The sequence below is a fragment of the Panthera uncia genome (assembly GCF_023721935.1).
Source record: "Panthera uncia isolate 11264 chromosome A3 unlocalized genomic scaffold, Puncia_PCG_1.0 HiC_scaffold_11, whole genome shotgun sequence".
Classification (NCBI taxonomy): Eukaryota; Metazoa; Chordata; class Mammalia; order Carnivora; family Felidae; genus Panthera; species Panthera uncia.
This window is the reverse complement of record NW_026057578.1, coordinates 25,290,314-25,313,348: the sequence shown is the minus strand read 5'-3', so window position 1 is coordinate 25,313,348 and position 23,035 is coordinate 25,290,314. Positions and strand designations below refer to the sequence as shown.

At 50.4% G+C, this 23,035-nt stretch overlaps 1 protein-coding gene across 1 annotated transcript; it reads right to left on the bottom strand.

Moving 5' to 3' along the window:
* Positions 1–5,372: 5,372 nt before the first annotated feature.
* On the bottom strand, positions 5,373–20,341 carry SUN5 (Sad1 and UNC84 domain containing 5). Its single transcript, XM_049650933.1, has 13 exons — positions 20,136–20,341; positions 18,551–18,609; positions 18,285–18,359; positions 17,232–17,298; positions 16,253–16,314; positions 15,327–15,376; positions 13,940–13,974; positions 13,271–13,379; positions 8,885–8,963; positions 7,869–7,984; positions 7,195–7,362; positions 6,612–6,698; positions 5,373–5,558 (listed from the first exon to the last, which is right to left on the bottom strand). The coding sequence occupies exons 1-13, from the start codon at positions 20,198–20,200 to the stop codon at positions 5,433–5,435; spliced, it is 1,098 nt and encodes a 365-aa protein (XP_049506890.1). The 5' UTR covers positions 20,201–20,341; the 3' UTR covers positions 5,373–5,432.
* Positions 20,342–23,035: the final 2,694 nt, after the last annotated feature.

Sequence of the window (23,035 nt, the reverse complement as noted above, 5' to 3'; positions counted from 1 at the left end):
GGTTAAGTCATCCCCAGAGTCCTGACAGGGTGACAGTGACCGGAAAACTGTATGGGGGCTTGGAGCCGGATTTGACTTGAGGGTAATGTGCTACTTCCTTCACTTTGTATGTGAGGGGTTTACACCCACCACCGCGGTCAAGGAGGACCAGCATTTTGGGGGCCTCAGGCCATCTCTGGCTGGGATGAGGTGAGGACTAGCCTCTCCTGGGTCCATATGGGGAAACCGAGGCTAACAAGGTGACTTCATCCGGGTCACACAGTGAGGGAGCACAGGCAGGGGTGAGGGCAGGGCTTTGTGTCATCACTGGTCCAGGGGTTTCTGAGTCTTGGAGAAGCCGAGGCCCCTCCCATCTGCCCTACCTAGCCTGGCGTCCGGGTATTAGTGGGATTAGCTCAAATCCTGCGGCTTGAGCTAGGCTTATCGGAGGTGGAGGCGCCATTCTGGGGGCCTTAGTGGCGTGGTTTGGCACCCTATACCTCCGGTTCTGCCTTGGTCGCTGCAGAGAGCTGACTCTCACCCTGGCCGGCAGCCCACTCCTCTGCTCCAGTCCCTTGGGTGGGCCAAGTGGCGGGCAGGCAGCCAGCCTTGTGCATTGTGGACCTGGACTGAGGGTGGGGGGGAATGAAGCCTAGGGGTGGCCTTTGTTCTCCTGCAGGATGCTGCCACAGCAAGGAGCCCCTCCAGGGAAGGGACAGCCCCTGCCCCCTGCTGGGCTTAATGGGTTTCTGTTGTGGGTCTTGGATGAGACTGGGTCCCTCTCAGGGCCTGTCCCCTTATCTGTGCATTTAAGTGCACTGTGGACTGTACCAACCCAGAGCCCATTGACCTTGGAGGATGGGCTGTGCAGCAGGGGAAGGGGAGACACAGGTGAATAAAGGGAAGCCTGATCATCCAGGCAGGGGGGCCGGGCTGAAGCCATGGGTGCCCTCACAAAGAGCAAGGCTCCCCGTGGATCAAGCGCCTTAGGCACTGCCTTTCTGTGCCATCTGTGTCATTGCACGGGGGACCGGGGTGGGATGAGGCGACCAGGCAGCTCTCGGGGCCCAGCTGGGACAAAATGCAGGAATCCTGCCTCTACTCATGGTTCCATGGTCGGTACACCCGAAGGTGCTGGAATTTGAAATGACTGTGGGAAGGGTTGAAGGGAGAGTAAGGGCTCTGGGGCCTGAGGGCTGGGCTGGTGTCACAGCCCCGCCATAACTCATTGTGTGACCTGAGGCAGTGGCTCTGCCTCTCCTAGGCCCGGTTCCTCATCTGCAGGGGTGCTGTGGGGACAAGATGAGGTGATGGGTATGAGCACACTTGGGCATCACGGAATGTTTGTGGGGGTGACATGAACGTCCCTCCAGAACACTGGGGAGAATCTACCGGAATCCTCCAGAGGGTGGGGACCATGGAGGAGAGGAGTGCCACGTGAATGTCAAACAGCAGGAGTTTCCTCCACAGCTGCCCTAACCATAGAAAACCTCCCCAAGGGTAAAGATCCCATTGGCAATCTCCCTACCGCTGGTAAAACATCCAGGATTAAATCTGACCAAAAAAGCGCAGAATTCATACGAAGAAAGCAATGACACGTTGCTAAAGCTGCCGAAGGAAAATCTGAAGACACAGAGAGAAGATTCCATGTTCCAGGAAGTGAGGACCTGACGTGGGCAAGAGCTTTACTCTCCCAAAAAGAATGCCACTTGGCTGACAAGCTGATTGGAAAGTTTGCCTGGCAGAGAAAGAGTCTGAGAAACAGAAATAAAGAGCGGGGTGCTCATGAAAGCACACACACCAACGCGTGTTCCAAAGCTAGAGTAACTCAAAAGGTATGGTGTTGGTGCGGGTGAGGCGGGGGGTTCGGTGAAGAAGAGACCAGAAGTTGTGCATTGACTCTGTTTCCAAGCTATGGAAGAAAGATAGTCTATTCAATAATGATACCATACTGTGGCCTTTGGGTAGTAATTTAGCAAAAATTAAACTAGACCCCTACCTCACACCATGCACAAAAATAAATTCCAGATGCACTGAAGAGCTTTTATACATCTGAACCTTGTGTGTGTGCACCACAGAGCATATCCATCATCTATCTATCACATATCTATTCTTACATATGTAATATTTATAATAAGATTAGTAGAAGAAAGAGGAGGAGTATATTGTTAGAATCTTGGAACTGGGCAGGTCCTTCCTGACAATGCATACAACTAAGAATCTATAAAGGAAAACATGATTTAACTACATAAAATTTTCAAAAATCCCTGCTGAACAAAATACACTCTAAACAAAGTTAAAAGACAAATTACTGGAAGAAAACATGTAGAACATCAGAGTGAGGCTGGGAGGGGCATTTGGAGGAGGAAGTGGGGTGTCTATGGCTCTGCTTTTCATCAAATCTTGGTACGGTATAGCTTTTTAATAACAAGAATGGTTCTCATAAAATCTACAGAAATAATGCCAGGTTGGATACTTGTCTCTCCCTGGTCCGCTGATTGCTGGTAGCAGCCAGAGAGTGGCAGGATTATGAGGTGACCCCTGAAGCCCATCCCACCATGGAGACCATTGGATGGCAGGTCCTGGGGCCAGGTGTTAGTGAGGAGCCTGGCGGATGTCCAGAGGGACAGATTCTGGCACAGGGCATGTGCCAGTCCAGCATGCCCTCCCAGGAGACAAGCACATTTCCGATTCATCCATCCTTCTAATGCCCAGCTGGACATTTGCCAGCCTTTACACCTGCCTGCCCCTTCTCGTATGAATTCCCTCCCTTGCAGACTCCAGTCCCTGTGCCCTTTCCGGTTTGGTTAGCCTGTCCCCTTCTGGGGCCCTGCTTAGGGGCAGTGTCACCCCCTCTCTCCCCAGAGGACTGGGCCTCCTATCACCTGCATGGGGATGGAGGTTGACAATTACCTTGGTGATCATTTACCCAGCACCTACTGTGTGCCATGCTCCGTGTGAGAGCTCTGTGGACAGAGTCATGGTAGGTACAGTTTTTAGCATTTCTTTTTTAAAAAAAATTTTTTAATGCTTTATTTTTGAGAGAGAGACAGAGTGTGAGCAGGGAGGGGCCGAGAGAGGGAGTCACAAATCCGAAGCAGGCTCCAGGCTCTGAGCCATCAGTACAGAGCCCGACTCAGGGCTCGAACTCATGAACCACGAGCTGAAGTCGGATGCTTAACTGAGTCACCCAGGCGCCCCTGTGTTTAGCATTTCTGTAAGCTCTTGAGTAAATACTAAACAGGTGGGACTCAGCTAAGGCAAAGATATTGCATGCAAAATATGAGTGACGGCTTCAGGGAACAGCAACTTAAAAAAATTTACATCTGCGTTTCTAATAGTATACAGTAATGACAGAATGTGCTATCAGAATTTATAGGATTTTCTTATGTTTCTGAAGTATCTCAAATTTTCCATTAAAGGATTTAAGGTATTTCATAGATTTTTTTTTCAAATTTTTATTGTGGTAAAATACACGCAATATAAAATTTACCATCTTAACTTTTAAAATTTACAGTTCAGTGGTATTAACTATATTCATACTAAAGTGCATCCGTCTCCGCCAGCCATCTCCACAGCTCTTTCCATTTTGTACAACGGGAACTCTCTACCACTAGACAATTAACTCTCCATTCTCCCCTACCCCCAGCCCCTGGCAGCCATTCTACTTCCTGTCTCTGTGAATTTGGCTAAGGATCTCATGTAAGTGGAATCACACCATGTCTGTCTTTTTGTGACTGCCTTATTTCATCTGGCATAATGTCCTCAAGGTTCATCCATGTTGTAGCATGTTCCAGAATGTCCTTCCTCTTGAAAGCTGAATAATATTCCGTTGTATGTATATGTCAAATTTTATCTGTTCACCTGCTGTTGGATGCTGGGGTTGCTTCCATGTTTTAGCTGTTGCGAACAATGCTGTGACGAACGCGGGTGTTCAAATACCTCTTTGAGACTCTGCTTTCAATTCCTTTGGGTATAAACCTAGAAGCAAGATTGCTGGATCGTATGGTAATTCTATTTTTTTTAAGTTTATTTTATTTATTTATTTTGAGAAAGAGAAAGAGCATGCAAGGGAGGAGCAGAGAGACAGAGAGAGAGAGAGAGATGGGGAGAGAGAGAATCTCAAGCAGGCTCCGCACTGTCAGCACAGAGACTGACTCAGGGTGGGGCTCGAACTCACAAACCAAGAGATCATGACCTGAGCCAAGATAAAGGGTTGGACGCTTAACCGACTGAGCCACCCAGGCGCCCCTGATAATTCTGTTTTCCACAGAGACTGTATTCTTACATTCTCATCAACAGTGCACAAGTGTTCTGATTTCTCCACATCCTCATCAACAATAAGCATTGATTTTGTTTTGTTTTGTAGTATCCTAATGGGTGTGAGGTGGGATCTCACTGGAGTTTTGATGTGCATTTCACTAATGATTAGTGACATTGCATGTGCTTATTGGCCATTGCATATTTCTTGGGAGAAATGTCTATTCAAGTCCTTTGCCCATTTTTTATAAGTTCATTTATATATTTTGAGAGAGGGTGGGGGGAGAGAGAACACGAGTGGGAGAGGGGCAGAGAGAGAGAGAGAGGGAGGGAGAGAATCCCCAGCAGGCTCCTTGCTGTCAGCGCAGAGCCTGATGTGGGGCTCGAACTCATGAAATGAGAGATCATGACCTGAGCCAAGATAAAGGGTCAGACGCTTAACCAACTGAGCCACCCAGGCGCTCCCTTTGCCCATTTTTGAATTGATTTTTTTGTTGTGGTGGTGGTTGAGTTTTAGGAGTCTATATGTTCCGGATGTGAATCCCTTATATAATTTGAAATGTTTTCTACCATTCCGTGGGTTGTCTTTTTACTTTGTTTACATACTATCTTTGGAGGCACAACATGGAATAGATATGTGTATAACTGGAAAAACTGAGGTCCAGAGAGGGTGTGTGTCCTGTCTGATGCCACCCAGTAAATGGTCTGTGTGATGTTGAAACACTCTGTGCTGGGCAAGGGTGGGACCTCTCATCTCCCACCTCATCTAATACAACAGCCATAATCTTGTTCCTGTTGTACACCTGGAGAGTGAGGCCCCGAGAGGGCTGGGTCTTGCCCAAAGTCGCCCCTGGTCAGGGGCAGAGCGTGACTCGAAGCCAGGGAGATGACGTATGTACAAGGATGAGACTGGCTGGGTTTGAATCCTGGTGCTGCCCTTTGTGAGCTGTGACCTCTGGCAAGTTTTTGCTCAGTGCCTTCACTGTCCCCATCTGTGAAATGGGGCCTCATGGGGCTGTTGCGAGGGTGCCTGGACACCCAGGATGAGACTGAGAATCGCTAAGTGTGGCCTCAGACGTCACATGCTAGCCCACCCTCACTCTTTGGAGCCAAAAAGACATTCCGACTTGGGCTGGGCTGTGAAGAATAAACTTTAATCTCTCTCTGGGTAGGAGCTCTGAGCAGGCTGCTCTCTAGAACTGTCGAGGTGGGGTCACGGAGCCGTGCACGCGCACTCGGTACAGGCAGGTGAAGCGTGGGTTCCCCCAGTTGCTTGAGATCTTCACCTTGACGGCACCAAAAGCTCGGACAGGGTGGTTCTGGAAGAGTCACAGACATGGGGCCATTGGCCTCCACTCTGCCTGTCCAGAGAGGTGTTTGGGAGTGGAAGGGAACCCTCCTATTTCACAGGTGGAGAAACTGAGGCTCAGAGAGTGGAATGAACTGTCCCGAAGCCGCACAGGAAGTTGGTACTCAGGGGTTGGGATGGAAGGTACTGAGGTGAGAAAGACAGATATACCGTGATGGGGAAATGTCCCAGCCTCGGGGCCCTGGACAGATGGCTGTGGGACCCCGGGGCAAGTCACTGCCCCTCTTGGGGCTTCAGTTTCCCCGCTCTGTAAGATGGGCGGGGGGGGGGGGCGGTAATATCTTCCCATGAGACCAGGTCCTGGAGCTAGCTGGCCTGTAGGAGATGCTCGGTGAGCACGCCTCCTCCTTGAGAGGGGACAGAGCCCGGTGCAGAAGCTGGGGCTTGGCCTCTGAGATCTCTCTGGATGCTCTTAACCTTCCAGGGAATTATACAAGGGGAGACTGAGAGGCAGAGACAAAGGGAATGGCCCAAGATCATGCAGATTTGTGGTACCAGGATTTGGAGCAGTATCACTGATTCCCAAGTGTTGACATTCCACTGAGTCTCAGGGCCATTCTAGCAGCCACCCTGCTGTGTCCTGCTCCTGTCCCCGACTCCCTCCCCTTCAGGCCCCAGTTTGCCCTGCTGTGGTTAGATCAGGTGCTGACAACGGGGCCTCCCAGTATGGAGATGCTAAAGCGGTCCCCCTGTTCAAGAGTTCCTGTCCACGGGAGGAACTGCCACGGGAGGAACTGCCACAGGAGGAACTGCCACGGGAGTGCTCCTGGGCAAGTCAGGAAGACAATGCACTGCTAGAAGCTGGATGGGTCTCCTCCGGGTCCTACTTTTGGCCCTGGGCAGTGGCTCCATACTCTGAGCCTCGGTTTCCTCGTTTGTCACGTGAGTTAGTGACAAGTGTGCACTGCGAGGCTGTCGGTGGATGAAATGGGGCTCCCGGGGAAAGCCCTGCACATGGTGCACGTTTGCTGTGTGCTCAACGTAGGCAGCCTTTCTCAGGTACCTGGAGTGGGAACATCTGGATGATGTTTTCCGGCTGAAACTGAAACGCCCCCAGGAACACCTCCTCCTTGGGAGAGCCTTCCATGCCCTGTGGAACCAGAACCGAGGCAAAAGGGTCAGATGCGGGCAGGGCCTTCAGAGGGTGTTGCCCCTCTCCAGCTGAGACTTGCATACCTCCCAGGATAGGGAACTCCCTACCTCTTTGGGCACCACTGCATCGCAGCACAGAGGAATAGATAGGAAAGAGCACTGGATTGGGAATCAAAAGGCTGAGGGTCCTCTTCTAATTATGCCACTGAGTTGTAGGTTTTGGGTGTTTCCCTGACCCTTTTCTGGACCTCAGTTTCCTTATCAGTGTCTCTGAAGACTAAATTGGCTCTGAAAAGCTTGGGTTGAAATAAAGTGGCTGTTTATCTCCTATCCTTAAAGGCTGTGATCAACGCCGAACCTGGCCATTCTCAGCCTTAACTAAGCCTCATCCAGCCCCTCTAGCCTGCTTGGGTTGTGCAGACAGAGTGCCTAGAATCCCGCCAGACGAGGCTGTCTCCTTAGTTAGGCATTGCTCCCTGTGGGGGCGTGCTCACGTAAATGACAAAGTCCTTGGGAGCAGTGTCCAGGTTGCCCGACAGTGAGATGGTCTTGGGGATGTGCTGCAGCGTCAGGTTGGACAGGTAGACCTTCTGGGCCATTCGGATGGTCACCTGGCCTCGGTCACCCGAGAAGGCCCAGCAGTTGCCGGGTGTCACGTTGGGCTGGAAGGGGCAGGTGCGATGGGGGCCATGCTGGGTGGGTGGGTTAAGGTGAATTCCTCATCCCACCCTGGCTCCCCTAGACCTCCTTTGCCTCCTGGGTGAGCCGGATCCCTCCATCTACAAAGCTTGGCTCCAGCGCCACCAACTCCAGGAAGCTCCCCTGATTGCTGATGGTAAGAATGAACCTTCCCCTCAGCCCAGTGCAGGGCAGGCAGGGGCCTGCTTGGGGCTGCGAGGGTTCCTTGACCCTCAAGTCCTGAAGGGCCCCCTTCCAGTGCCAAAGCAGACTGTCCCTGCCCGGCGCCCACCCCTGCTCCTGCCCAGTCCCCCCGTGGTTCCTGCTGTCTATTCTTGCCTCTTGCCCCTATCGCGTCTCTGTCTCCTGTTCCTATCCCTAGCCCCACACCGGGCCCCCACCCACTTTGTGCGCACCCCCAGTGTCTGCTTCCAGGTCCTGCCCCCAGGACCCTGACACTCCCCCCCCCCAGTCCCCCCATTCCCCCTGCCTCGAGGATCACGTCCGGGGGCTGCGCGTAGTTCCATAGCCGGATCCAGTTCCAGCAGGAGCGAGCCTTGTCGTAGTTGTATGTGGCAGACGTTTGCTCAAAGTCGATGGAGGCCCCTGTGTGGGAGTGACGGTGTCAGATTGGGCACTGACCACGTGCCGGGCGAACACTTTAGGTGAGTCACTGGCCCTCTGTAAACTTCAGACGTTCCCTGGGTGATGGGAGTAATAACAGAAGCCATAATCGTGATAACACCCCCCTACCTCATGGGGCTGTTGTGAGGTTGAGGTGAGTCAATACAACAAAGTCCTTCCCGCCAGCCTCATTATTATTTCCGTGGCTCTTGCTGTACCTGCTTCACAGAGGAGGGCACTCTGGCTCTGAGAGGTCGAGTGAGGCCCCGAGAGCGTAAGCCAGTGCCCTCTGACCCCCCGTGCCCCTGGGCCTGGGTCAGCTGGTGCTGCCTGGCCAGCCCCACCTCTCCTCCTTCCGTGTATCCCCTACACACTCCTGCTGCGCTGTCACAGGAGGACCGTTCACATGGGTTCCCCTGGGTCTGGAAGACTTTTCCCTCCTCTCCAGGTCTCAACTCAAACATCCTTCCGCACAGGCCTCTGCCCAGGTCCCCTCCATGCCAGTCACCTGCTTCGGTTTTCCGCAACACTGATTCCCAACTACAACTGGGCCTGCGTTGGTTTTTTTAGACGGTCAGTCTCCCCGGCTCTGCCGGCCTCTGGGTTTGGAGGGGGGGGGGGGGGAGGGGGGGGGGGGGGGGGGGGGGGGGGGGGGGGGGGGGGGGGGGGAGTGGAGGGCCTCCCCTCCCCACCTCAGCCCCCTTTAGAGAAAATAGAAAATTGTAGCAAAAAAAAAGCCGTCTGGGGGCAGAGGCTAGCTCTGAGCATGAACTTGCCAGGAGCAGAGGATACCAGACCAGAACTGAAATCCACCCACTGAAGAGTTTCTGAGGACCCTTGAGGCAGGCTGTTGGGTGGGGGCGGTGAGGGGGAGTCGCTTACCTATAGACTTTAGGGCAAAGTCTGGCTTTTCAATATAATCTCCTTGTATCATCTTCATTATTTTCTGGGCCATTTTTTGCTGAGAAGGCAGAAAACACAAACCGTGTGCTGGTGTGTTCTTATAGATCCTGTCCACGTGCGGGTTCGCACCCGGTGACAGGTGGCTGCAGATATCCTCGTGTCCCTAACTGCTTACCCCTGCCTGTGGAGGCTGTGGCTGGTCCTGGCACAAGACCACCAGTCACTACACTGTGAGGAGGCCCGGGTGACACGGTGCCATCGCTACCCCACCCGCCGGGTCTACGACGGGGTCACACGTGGGACCAGAGTCTCAGGGAAGTTAAGGGCAGGGCATCTGGAGTCAGACAGACTTTTACCGCTGTGGGGCTTTGGGCTAGTTACCGCCCCTCTGAGTCTTGACCTTGTTGTCTGTAACATGGGGATGATAATTACATCCTCCTCCTGCCGCTGTGAGGACTAGAGCTAACGCTTGTAAGGCTGCTACCGTGTGCCAGGACTGTCCTCAGTGTCACATAAGTCCACTCTTATCCCCTCACAGCAGCCCCAGGAGGTATGTGCTGTTATCACTTCCATTTTAAAGATGAGAATACTGGGGCACAAAAGGGTAAGGTGTCCAAGGTCACACAGCTGGTAAGAGGCAGAGCCAGGCAGTTTGGTTCCAGTGTTTGGGCTCTGAGCTACTACACTCTCCTGCCAGATAAAGACTGCAAAGCACTTAGCATGCTTGGTACTCAGTAAATGCTGGCCACTATTTTTTTTTTAACGTGTATTTATTTTTGAGAGACAGAGAGAAACAGAGCACGAGCGGCAGAGGGGCAGACGCAGAGAGGGAAACACAGAATCCGAAGCAGGCTCCATGCTCTGAGCTGTCAGCACAGCCTGAGGCAGGGCTCGAACCCACGAACCGTGGGATCATGACCTGAGCCGAAGTCGGCGCTTAACCAACTGAGCCACCGAGGCGCCCCAATGCTGGCTATTATTTTTATTAGACTCTTCAAAACTGTGGCCACAACCAGGTCTCCCACTCCACACCCTTCTTTCAGTATGACTTTGACACTCTTCCCATTGAGAGGTGGGGCTAAGGTTCCCTCCCATAAGTCTGGGGGGGCCTGAGGCTATGGCAGAGGTGATGCCGTGTGACTTCTGGGCTAAGCCTAAAAGGGGATACAGCTCTATTTCATGGGGAGGCTCATTCTTGGAGCTGCCAAGCTGTGAGGAAGCTCACACAACACTGAGCGCCCACCTATGGTTGCATTAGTCAACAGCCCTGAGTTCCCAGCTGATAGCCAATGTCAACTTCTAGACATGTGAGTGAAGATGCTTCCAGATGGGTCCAGACCCAGATGCCAAGTCACCCCCAGCCTTCAAGTCTTCCCAGGTGAGGCCTCATTGTGGAACAGTGACAAACCATCCCCACTGCACTCCGTTTGGATCCCTGACCCACGGAATCTCTGCGCATAATAAAACAATTGTTTTGCACCACTAAGTTTTGGAGTGGTTTGCTATGTGGCAGTAGTAACTAGACCAGCCACGGTGCTACAGGGCAGGGATTTGTTGATATGGAAACTCAGAAAGGTTGATGACCTGCCTAAGCTCCAAACGGTAAGAAAAAATGTTGTATCCATAAAACAAGAATATGGATCTATGAAAAAGAACACCCAGAGAGCAAAAATGAAGTTCTTAGGAATTCAGACTATGTTAGCAGAAATGAAAAACTCAATAGAAGTTTTGGAAGATAAAGCTGAGACTATTTTCTCATATCATAACAAATAGAAGAAAACAGGAAGAAATGGGAGAAAGAGGATTAGTTCAAGAATTTAACATCCAAATAATAGGAGTTTCAAAAATGAGAATAAACCACATATGGCTGGGAGGGGATACATCCATTTAATCACACAATTAAAGAACACTTTTTAGGACTAAAGGGCATGAGTTTCCAGATTGAAAGGGCCCCAAGGGTAGCTAGCCCATAGGCAAATTATCATGACATTTAAGATGTAAGGTGAGATGTAGGGCTTCCAGGGAAGATATAGTAAGTTACAGAGGATCAATGTTCCCACTAAAAACAACTAGTAAAACCAGATAGTTTACGAAATCATATTGTAAAGCCACCACTGAGCTATGGGAGCAATGAGGACCAGATGTATTAAAATTCTAGAGAGGAGAGAACCATTCCGAAATTCATGAACAATTTTTTAATGCCTGGGGGCATTTGATGATTCTGGGCATGGGCTGAAGACATGGGTATAGGCTGGACAATGGCTGCTATTGGTGAAAGAGAAAGCAGCAAAGATTTTAATAGACACACAGGACTAAAAGGACAAAATTGGAGACTTGATGAACCTCAAACCTGAACAGTTTTCCCCATAAGATGTTAACTGAAACCCAGAACTATTGAAGAGGCCAAAGAGCTAACTTGAAAGCTTCTGAAAGACATATTAAAACTTCCCAGTCTCATAATGCTTAGAAACCAAGCCCCTTTCCGTGAAGGGACCCCAAAACAAAATAAGCAAGAGATTAAAGCCTTACAAACATCTTCTTAGTATATATCAGAAACATTGGAGGGCTTGTTGAAACATACATGATTGGCTCCCATCCTCAGTAGGTCTGAGGTAGCCCATTAATTTGAATTTCTAACATCTTCCCAGGTAATGCTGATGTTCCTGATATGGGAGACACACTTTGAGAACCGCTGCCCTAGAAGGAGTGGTGAGTCAATACTGAGAGGCTGTAGCCACACCTGGAGGCACTAAACCAATTATGGGCACAATTAGAGGCCGAGAATCCAAGCTTGCCCCTGGCAGAGAAGGTTACCACTAGGGCTGCAGATTTTGCATTCATGCAGGGCTGGGAGACAAAATTGGAGACTTGAGAGGGGTGCCTGGGTGGCTCAGTCCATTAAGTGTCCAACTCTTGATTTCGGCTCAGGTTGTGATCTCAGAGTGCGTGAGTTCAAGCCCAGCATCAGGCTCTGTTGCTGACAGTGTGGAGCCTGCTTGGGATTCTCTCTTTCCTACTCTCTCTTTCCCTCCTCTGTTCGTGCTCACTCCCTTTCTCTCTCATATTAAATAAATAAATTTAAAACAAACAAAAACTTTTTAAATTTTTTTTTAATTGGAGACTTGAGAAGCCTCAGACATATGGTCAGTCTTTCCCATCAAGATATCTACCAAAAGTTTGAAGCTGCATGGGAAGGACACTAAAGGGTTAAGCTGAAAAAATCTGACTAAATCTTACACAAATTGCCACCCAGGTTTGAAACAGCTCAATGAACATCTACATAGAAGTGATAAGTGTACTCATCTTCCTTACAAAGAAAATGGGGAACTCTCTCTAGTTGAAGTTATACCTATCTGGAGCACAGAGTTCTTTTGTATACAATGTCCAGAAAAACACTAAAAAAGTACTGGACATGAAAAGACAATACCATATGACTGATACTCCAAAGATAAACAACAATAGAAAAAGATCATAGATGATCCAGATATTGGACTTAGAAGATAAGGATATAAAAATTACTACAACAATATATTAAATAAAAGAAAGAAAAAATGGACGACATAGGTAAGATGTTGGAGAATTAATCTATGGTTAATTCACCATAGAATTAAAATTTATGAAAAAGAATCAAATATGTATTCTAAAACAATGCAATATATGAAATTAAGAACTTAATGGAAAAATTTAACAGTAGATTGGACAGAACAGAATACAGGATTAGTAGCAAACTTAAAGAAATGTGAATAGAAAATATCAAAACTCAAGCACATGGAGAAAAAGAATGAAAATCAAACACATCAGGTGATCAAATACATCACTCTAACAGTCTAGCATAGATGTAACTGGAGTTCTAGGAGAGGAGATAGATAATGGGGAAGAAACAATATTTTAAGAAACAATAGCTAAGCATTTTTAGCAATAATTGAAGAAATAAATCTGTAGATCCAATAAGCTCAGCAATCCAATCCCAAGCAGGTTAAATATGCAACACTGTGGATAAAAAGAACATCATACAAACTCCCAGAGATAAAAAAACAGATCACACTCAATGGACCAATAATAAGAGCACTAATAGACTTCTCAAAAGCAGCAGTATAACTAGAACACAACAGTGGAATTCTTTCAAAATGTTCAGGGGAATATTTCCTATCTAGAATTCTATACTCAGCCAAACTATCAATCAAATGCAAGGGTAGAATAAAGATATTTTCAAGTGTGCAAGTTCTAAGCAAATTAATACGCCTCTTATTTAACTCTTTCCCAGGAAATTATTGGGGGATGTGCTCCACCAAAAGTTGGGAAATAGGAAAAAGGGCATCAAACAAAGAAGTCAGATGTTTGGGAGCAGAATGGCCAGTATCTCACCTCATCTGACATGGCTTCCATCAACTGGAGCTTGGCAATGAGTTGGGTCATGTTACCTCGGAGGTCCTGGATTTCCCCAGAGTGATGCTGCACCTTCTCCTGGTACATTCTTACAAGAAAGGAGTGAGAACATGGAGTGACTGATTTGCAATGCTGCTATTGTCACCCTTAGCTTCTATCTGTGTCAGTCAACCTACAAAGAACTAGCTTCACATTTCCTCACTCTTCTGGGCCCATCCCTGGCCCTACCCAGCAGGTTCTTGTCTCTTCCTCCTACTTGGAATACCTTTAAATTTAACTCATTCCTTCCAAATATTCCTATTTTGTTTGCAATTAAGGATGATGCCACCAGGTGGTATACTGTTGGTTAAAATTTCTTCTCAGCTTCCACTTGCTGAGTGTGATTTATTCAGGACAGTTGACATCTTTAACGTTCATAATTACCCAGAGCAAGGTGGGTGTTATGTCTCATCTCATAAATGAGGAGTTGAAGGCCCAGAGAGGTGAAGTGACTTGCAAAAGTTTAGCCAAGTAGGAAGTATGGGAGCTGGGATTTAAACCTAGGTTTATCTGACTGTGGAGCCCACATTCTTAGCCAATACCTTACAGGTCCTGGATATAGTTCTGTTTTTTAGGTGATAGTAAGATTATTTAGCAGATTCTTCTTACCTCAAGCTCTGCAGTGGACTATCTATGCTGTCATCCTGGTAGGGTGTTGCAGAAACAAGGGATCTTTTTCAGATGGCCTCATCTGGGCCCAATAGAACTTCCTCCATTCAATCTTCCACAACCATAAATCCATCCATTCATCTGCCTTCCCATTTACTCTTCCATCCATCCACTCAACTACCATCTATCCAAAATCCAGTGTATCCTCCATTTTAAGTCGATCCATCCAAATCCACATTCATCCACCCTTCCACCTATCCACCAGCCCATCCAACCACCCTTTCTCACACATATACTCCTCCATTTATCCAACCTGCCTCATCCCTCTTATCCACCCTCCCATTCATATAACTTACCTTATATATTGACCTTTTCATCAATCAATTCATCCTCCCATCTATCTACCCTCCCATCTATCCAAACTCCCATTAACTGTCTGTCCATCCATCCATCCATCCATCCACCCATCCATCCATCCATTTATCCATCCATATATCTAATCTGCCCTCCTATCTGTCCATCTGTCCATTTTCTCATCCATTCAGTCTTCCATTCATCCATCCATCTATCCTCCCAGCCATTTTCCCACATCCCTACATCCACCACTTCTATCATCTCATCCATTCTCCCTCCATTCCACATTTCCATCTGATCATCCAATTAACCAATACCGATAGTGGCAACTTTCTGCCCAGTCCTGAGGTGGACATCACTGGAGTGAATTAGACGTGGCTCTGCCTTCAAGAGCACCCAAAAAAGTTGGGAAAATGTCATGATTGCTTTCATGATTAGAGAAAATTGTGGGAGGAAAGGGGAATGTCATCACCTTCACCTGGTATTTCTGGGGGAAGTGACATTTTAGCTGGATCTTGAAGTATATGGAGTTTATACGGAGAAAAGAGTAGAGGGAAGGACAAGCTCATCAGATCTCTTTTCTCCTTAAGCATTCTGAGACTCTTTGTTGTCCTCTGACAGGGAGCAATAGCCATGATTTCCTCCTCCTTTCTCCCCAGGAACCACAAAGCAAATGATCTCATTTCATTTGAACAGAACAAACTGCCTTGAGTAGAGAGAATTGTGTTCCATTCTCACTATCGTTCTCTAGGAGGGAGATTTGATAAAGGAAATATAGGTCACCTCTGGGAGGGAGAGGCAGGAGAGCCATTCTGTAGGATGGACTATTGAATCTGGTCTTTAAAGCCACATTTTGGTGGGAGAGATGGGTTCCAGGTGGGTGGCATCGCAAAGACAGAGATTTGGGGCTGGAATGAGTCAGGAACTGATCAGGTTCCAGATGTGATGAGAGTAAGAGAAGCTGATGTAGGCAGCATTGACTAGTTGGGGTGCGGCCAGTCAGTGCTGAGGCCTGAAGAGAGCACACACTTACCTGCCAGACTTCCATTTTAGACGGTACGTGCATAGAAAATATCCAGAATCCTGTGGGGCCAGGAGAATGAGAGTGAGACATTTAAGATGAAAGGTTAAAAGCTTAGGCTCTGGAGTTAAGGCATCTAGATTCAAATCCCAGCTTTGGCACTTACTAACATTGTACAACTTTGGAAGAATTTACTTAATCTCTCTATACCTCAATTTCCTCCTCTGAGAATTTCCTCCTCCTAAAATGGGACCAACAGTAATATCCACTTCATGATCAAATGATATCATATATGTAGAGTGTCTCACATAAACCAAATAATCCATGTCCCCTCTCTCTCCCCGGCTCCAATTCTACTGGGGATAATCGATGAAGAGAAGAAAATGGGATGATGTTCCCTGTATTTCATAATCTCTGTGTTGCCTTAAATCCTACCATTCAAACCATTATTAAAGCTCTTTAAAACCTATTCATTGTTAATGATAAAGCAATCAACAAATCAGGAATAGAATGGAACTCCCACAATCTGATAAAGCCCATTTATGAAAATCCCCCAGCTAAAAAACACTTAATGGTAAAATATTGGATGAATTCTTCTGCCACCCCCACCCCACTGCCCTGCCTCCTTGGGCCAGTGTACTCGAGAGGAGGGAGGAGACTCCTTTGCTTGAGAAAGCAAAGCTGTGACCTGGGAGGTGACAGCAGTGGTTGGAAGGAATCCGCTGAAGCTCAGAAACAAGTAATAACGATCATACCACGGTTGGGGGAGAACTTGAGTTTTCAGCGCTTTTCTTAGTGTTCAAAACATGTTCTTGGTCATCAGTTAATTTAATCCTCACAGCAATACTCATTAATAGCCTTCACTCTTTTCCTCCCCAGGTTGGGCAAGAGCGCAGGGATACCTCCACCTGGGATGGGGCAGGGCCCTGGAGACTTACCAAAAGCACAGAGGATGAGAACACCTGTCTTTTCCATGAGCTTCTGGAAGAGGAGCCTGCATCTGGAAGAGAGAGAAGCAGAGGTCAAGGTGAAGTGGGGTTTTGCATAGGCTAGCAAGTCCTGGCCTGGCCCTTGTCCTCTTCCAACCCTGAAGGGCAGGGCCCTCCCTGGGCAGTGATACCCCCTCCAAGATGCTGACCACGTTCTGTGACTGCACAGCCTCACGGAGGAAAGAAAGCTCTCACCCCAGCATTTGGGGCCATCAGAGATACACTGACCGTGGTCCACCACGTCCTTTTCACACCCGTCTCCAGCTACGTACTGTCTGTTCCCTCCCTTCTGTCCTGGTGAGCGCACCCTTCAGGGTTCAGCTCAAACAAATGTCCCCTCCTCCTACGACCTTCAGAGTCAACACTGCCCACCCTCACCCTTAACACCGGGTTTGGTGTCTGCCTGCCTTCCCCTATTGGGAGCTCAGGAGTGGTGAGGGTCAAGGCTGGGCCCAGAGTAGGCATTAAGATGTTTAGGATACAGGCTCTAAATGGATGAATGAGGGGGAAAGCTTTGCAGCACTTGGGAGGAGTTTGCGTGGGACAGGAGAGTGAAGGGAAAGGAAGGGACAGGCATGCCAGGAAGAAAAACAGCCTGCGCCTGGTGCTGAGGTGGGAGCAGGAACGGCGGGCCCAGGGGGTGAGAGCCCTAGTCTTGCTGGCCCAATGGGTCCACAACAGGATGCAGAATGAGAGCAGCATGGAAAGAAAGGGTGGGGCAGGATTCCAGAAGGTTGCGGGCTGAGGTGCTGGAGCCCTGGGGAGCCACAGTGGGTTCTGAGGTGAGAGAATATGCTAAAAGCCAGGTTTGGGATGGCTGGTCTGGTCCGGTGATCAAGGGATCATTCAGACCAGTGAGGGGGCTGCCATAGGAACGGGCTGCGTGTTCCCAGCCCCCATCACCCTCCCCTCACCTGCCCCCACTCACCTGCAGTTGTTGAACAGAATCTGGTGAGCCTGAGTCCTCAGGAAGCAGGCCAGGCAGGTGATCCAGGCTGCAAAGGAGGCAGGAGAGCAGGGAGTAGCCACACCCTTGTTTTTATCCCACCAACCCTTGCAGGAGGCGAGGTCCTACTGCTGAGAGACCCTCTCAATTTTGTAATCGAGCCCAGGGTAGCCCTGCTCTGCTCACAGGTAAGCACCCGCTCAGAGGGAGGACGGGCCCTAGAGGTGGGCACGGCTTGCGGCCGGCAGTTAATAGGCACCTAGCATAGACTCAGGGGCACACGAAGCCTGGGATGTGCCGATGCCCATTCCCAGACACTGGGGGCTTCTCAAGGGCAGAGTCCTTGTCTGGTTTATCCCCAGGTGCCCAGTGTTGCCCACCATGGAGCCAGGTAAAAAGTTGGGGTTCAGGATGGATGAGTAGGTGGGAGACACGTGAACGGACAGGAGAATGGTAAGAGAATGGTTTGGAAGGTGGATGAAACGGAAGACGGTTGAGAGGAGGGGCGGACGGAAGGATGGATGGAAGGACGGATGGGTGGGTGACTGGATGGGTGTGAGTAGTAACAAATAAAGGTACGGGTGGCCGATGGCTGACGCAGTGAACCCAGGGGGTGCGTGGATATTACAGCAGATGGATACGAGGACAGATGGCTGGAGAAATGACTGAGTGATGAGGAAATGGAGGGGTGGGTGGGTGAACACTGGCATAGAAGGATGATCTTTAGGGGGTGGTCAGACCCCGTGCCCGAAGGGAGGGCACACTGCGTCACACCATTCCGTGGCTTCATCAGTGGCCCCAGGGGCCAGGCTGGCGGGAGAGTAGTGGAGGGCCCACAGTCAGCCCCTCCAAACAGCAAGTCTGCCTCCTATCCCCTCTCCCCAACCACCAAAGAGACTCTGGCTGGAATGATGCCCCTGCCACCTTCGCTGGGAAGTCCTCCAGGGTTCCTTCCCTCCCCTGCAGCCCAGTGCAGGCCTTACCCCCACCCAGGCCCACGTTGACGGCCAGGGCATCTCTTCGTTGTATACGTACAGATACAGGCCAGCACGCACTGGGCCAGGCTCAGGGCCGGGGCGTTGATGCGGATGGGCAACACTATGGCATCACCTGCAGAGAGCACGGGGCCTGTCACATCAGCACCCACAGACACGGGGAGCACCCAGAACGTGGCGCGGCCACACCTGCTCCCTAGCCCGCCCCTTGCTGGGTGACTCCAGGCTGCCCATCTGACATCTCTGAGCCTCGGGCCCTTGCTGTTCACGAAGACCCCAGGGCCCCTCTCGTCCCTCCCTGCTCACTCGCGTTTGGCAAGGCGTCCTGAGCCGTCCTACAGGTGTTCCGGCCTCTTTGGGTGACCCTGGGGATAACAAGATTCACAATCTCATTTTATAATTTTTTCAAGAAACGTGGTGTCCCCGCGTTCCAGATTGAGAGACTGAGTGGCGGACAAGTTCGCCCAAGACCACCAGCCTGTGAATCAGGGACATACCAGGTCTGACTGACCCCAAACGCAAGTCTGTTTTGAGGAGAGGACTCGGTTTGCGGTGGCAGTCACAGGTGGTTATCCCCGCAAAGCCAATCGCTCCCGTCACTGGCAGGAGGCTGATTTTGGTCCCGTCCACTCCTACCCCATGTGATTTTAGACAATCCCGATCACTCCAAGCCCTGCTGTCACACTCCCAGTGCCTTTGCTGTGACTGGCTCTAGTGGGGGGGGGGGGGGGGGGAGTTCCCATGGGGTGAGGTGTGGGGCTGGGCTGGGTATAGAGGCCTTGGGGGAAAGGCTTTCTCCTTGCTAAAATGAGACCCACAGGAAGCAATGTCCGCTCTCCTTGCACCCTATACAGCCATTCTTCTCCGTGCTTCTGGAACCCTGGTGGCCTGTGACAGCGAGGAGGCCGACAGGAAGAGCAAAAAGGTGGCAGGGACCTGGATCTTAGGGGACATTGCAGAACCACAGAACTAACGTGCTCTGGAACCACACACGTCTTGGGACCTCTTGGCATGTGAGATAACAAATTGTCTTTATTTCTTAAGGCAAAGGTCTCCAAACATTTATTATCATACTCCCCCGATGTATTTATATTTATTTATGAAGCAATTTTATATATATAATACCGTATATACATATATATGTGCATAGCTCCAAGTGTGCTAACATATTATTTACTTTTTCAAATATTTATACGTTCTTGAGGACTACAAATTAAAAGAGGGTGGGCTAAAAATATATGCTGAAGTTCGGATGATTTGTCCCCTCACCCCAGCAGATTGTTTTGTATATCCTCTTTTTAAAATATTTTTTAAATGTTTTTATTTTATTTTTGAGTGAGACAGAGTGTGAGTGGGGGAGGGGCAGAGAGCGAGGGAGACACAGAATCGGAAGAAGGCTCCAGGCTCCGAGCTGTCAGCACAGAGCCCGATGCGGGGCTCGAACTCACAAACTGTGAGATCATGACCTGGGCTGAAGTCGAAGGCTTAACCAACTGAACCATGCAGGCGCCCCTGGTTTGTATACCCTCTTGGGATATACACCCCTTTTGGGGGCGCAGAGGTGGGCAGACAGATGGCAGAGGTGCTTGTTTGCCCATTTACCGTCTCCCTCACTGGACTGTGACCTCCGTGGGGGCAGGAAGCACTTCCGCCTGGCGCGGCCCTGTGTCCCCAGCCCCCTGCTCAGTGCTTAGCAGGTGCTCAATAAACACATGTGGAAAGGGTCTCCCTTGGCTGGGAGACTTTAGGAAAGCCACAGTCAGACCTCTCTGACCTCAGTAGCTGCCTCTGTCAAGTGCGGCCGGTGACCGCCTGCTCACCTCCAAGGAGAGGGCAAAGGCAGTTTGTAAACCACAAAGAACTGGGCAGAGAGGGGGGCTGCCGTCCTCACCTCCTGGGTCTGGCATTCTCAAGCGGGTCACACGGGTCCCTGGGGTTCCTCAAGGACCGTGGCATCAATTTCCTTCTCTAGGAAATCTAGGGAAACGGTGCTGGGGCTCTCTGGGAGTCGGCAAGGGGGAAGAGACTACCACTGCTGCCACCTCCTAGTGTTCCCTGGAAGGTGCCATGTGGGATCTAGCCGGGTCAAGTGGAGTCGTGGGCACTGTGACCTCACAGAGCAGGGGGTGGGGGTGGGGGCTCTGCCCAGTCTCCAGCTTGGCCCCAGAACTTCCCCTTGGATGAGCCCATTCTGACTCCCTTTCTACTTATAAGATGAGGAAATTGAGGTCCCAGGACGGGAAGGGCCATGCTAGGATCTCAGGGCCTGGGCAGGGGCGAGAACCGAGGCTCCCATATCCAGGCCATGCTTTGTTCTTGCCCCCAGACCCCTCCCTGCCTCCAGCTTCCCGGACTTGCTACCTGCTTAGGCTGTCCGTGAAGGTTTATAATGCTTGTCTTCTCGCTAGTGGAGGTTTTGCATAACACAAAATAATGTATATGTGGTTGCTTTAATCAAGTTCTACTTCTCCTGCAGAAAAATAAACGCATAGCAGAGTGGAAATGTCTGGCTATAGATATTTTTTTCCGTCAGCCCTGCCAATGGAGAGCCAATTTGGATTGTGAAGCTTAAAGGAACTCACTTTTGCCCCTTGATGGTAGTTGAGCAAATTGTAGGCTAAGTTCCGGCAGTCTGCAGAAGAAGGGTCCCTCAGGGAGTCCAGAATACAAAACCAGAATGTGTTTGTGTGTTAGGTTCCAGAACAAAGATGTGACGCTTGCTGATGGGATTGAGGTTGCTAGTCAGCTGACCATGAGGTAGGAGAATATCCTAGATCACCCAGGCAGGCCCAGTGTGATCAGGGTCCTGTACCTGGCAGAGAGAGGCAGATGGGAGAGGGTGGCTGCACCAGCAGCCCTCAGCCCTACTTGCTGGTTTGAAGGTGGAGGAAGAGGCTTTAAGGCATGCAGTGAAAACAGCCTCTGGAAGCTGGAAAAGGCAGAGAAACAAATCCTCCCCTAGAGTTTCTGGAAAGGAACAAAGCTCTGCCAATACCTTGACTTCAGCCCAGCGAGATCCATTTTGGACTTCTTGGACTTTTGACTTCCAGCGATATAAGACAAGAAATTTGTGTTTAAAGTCACGTTTGTCGTCATTTGTTACAGCAGCAATAGGAAACTAATACAGTACTCTTAAGAATTTTCGGTGAAGGGGAAGCCCTGAAATGCTGCCACTATAATTGTTCCAAGGGTCTTCCAAGTGTACATACATGCATTCGTTCCACAAATATTTACTGAGCACCCGGTATGTTCCAGGCACCAGCTGCAGAGGTGAGCAGAACCAGCTCCCATCCCTGGGAAGGAAGGTCAAGGGGCTAGATCACCCAGGATGCTACACTGTGCACGTAGCAGGCGCCTGCCCACGCTTGCCATTGCTGTAGGGAGGAGGGGCTGGTGAGAATCTCCCTCCTTTGTATCCACTGGTCGTCAGTCAGTGTCCCCCGTGCTGGATGTGTCGAGGAAGAGGAAGTGTTTGTGCTGAGAGCAAACACTGAGAGTGGCTTTGGTCAATATTTGTGCCCCTCTCCACTGTCAGCTATTTGCCCCGGCTACCGCGAGGGCCGGGCGGCCAGGAGTCGGATGTTAGGGAGCTTGTGGCTGGCATAAGAATAGGGCAGGGGAGCTCCCGTCCTTTCAGGGGAGGGCTTGCTGATGTCCGTGGTCCCTGTCAGTTCTGGGGGCACTCGTGGGGATCCAGCACAGGGTGGGCTTGGGCCTGGTATTTGGGCTGGTGTGGAGTCAGCGGGAGCCATGAAGGGCTCTGGAGTGGGGGAAGGCTCCAAGTCCCCTTGTGCCTACACTCCAGCTAAGCCACGCAGAGGAACACAGGGGCGCCCTGCGGTTGTGCTGTCACTTCCCGTGCGTATGTGTGTGTACACGCACAAACACGTATACACCCTCCCAATGCCAGGAAACAGTCAACTACTCACCCATGCACACACACACACACACACACACACACACGCTTGCAACACACACACTTTCCTCTGATGCTAGTGATTATTACCTAATGCACATGTGTATGTGTGACTACATGCACACAACCACATACTACACACACAGCCCTCATACACACATATATACAAACTTCTTCACGTATACACACAGCTCCTCGGGCCCCAGATGGCCCAGGTGGGGCCTGGAGTTTGTAATGTGGAAAGAGATGACGGGCCACACCCATGGCGCGTGAAATATGCGTTCGGAGAGAGCCTGAGGTATTAGGTAGCAGCACTCGGTCATCCACGCACCCTCTCATCCGTTGCCCTTTGAGTTAGGGTTCAGGGTGTGGCCAGGAGCAGGGCTCAGTCAGTGACTGGGGTCAGGGATCAGGTAGCCTCCTGCTCCTCCCGAAAGGGCCACGTTTCTGAGAGAGCTTAGAGCCACCAGGCCTGAGAGGTCGGTGAGTCGTGTCCCTGACTTTGGGCCTGGCCAGGCCCGGCTAGAGTGCTGAGGGGGCCCTGCGAAGAGTGGTCCTCTTTCCAGAGATCTCCTGGCCTAGGAGGCCCCAGGGTGGCCCATCCCCAGGGTCCTGCGGCGCTCGGCAGCAGCCCGGTTACGTGGCCGCCCCACCACATATAGGATGAAACACTTTGGCACAGGCCGTGTTTGCAGGGAAAACACTCGCAACCACAAGCAAACCTGCCCCTCCCTGGGTCCCTTTGCAGTGGGCCCCACACACCTGGGAGCCTCATAAAACAGCTTCCACACCTGCTAGGGTGTGAGGGGCTGAGAATCCACCCGTCCCGGAAAACCACCTGAGGTAGGAATGGGAATGGGGCTGGCACCCCTCCG

What these genes read in the sequence shown, in the direction of transcription:
- SUN5 (XM_049650933.1), bottom strand. Translation starts at nt 20,200, where the DNA reads ATGCCACGGTCCTTGAGGAACCCCAGGGACCCGTGTGACCCGCTTGAG. An exon ending in GAGAATGCCAGACCCAGGAG is followed by an intron (nt 18,610 to 20,135) that starts GTGAGGACGGCA and finishes TGTTATCCCCAG; the next exon opens with GGTCACCCAAAGAGGCCGGA. An exon ending in CTTTGCCCTAAAGTCTATAG is followed by an intron (nt 7,985 to 8,884) that starts GTAAGCGACTCC and finishes ACTCCCACACAG; the next exon opens with GGGCCTCCATCGACTTTGAG.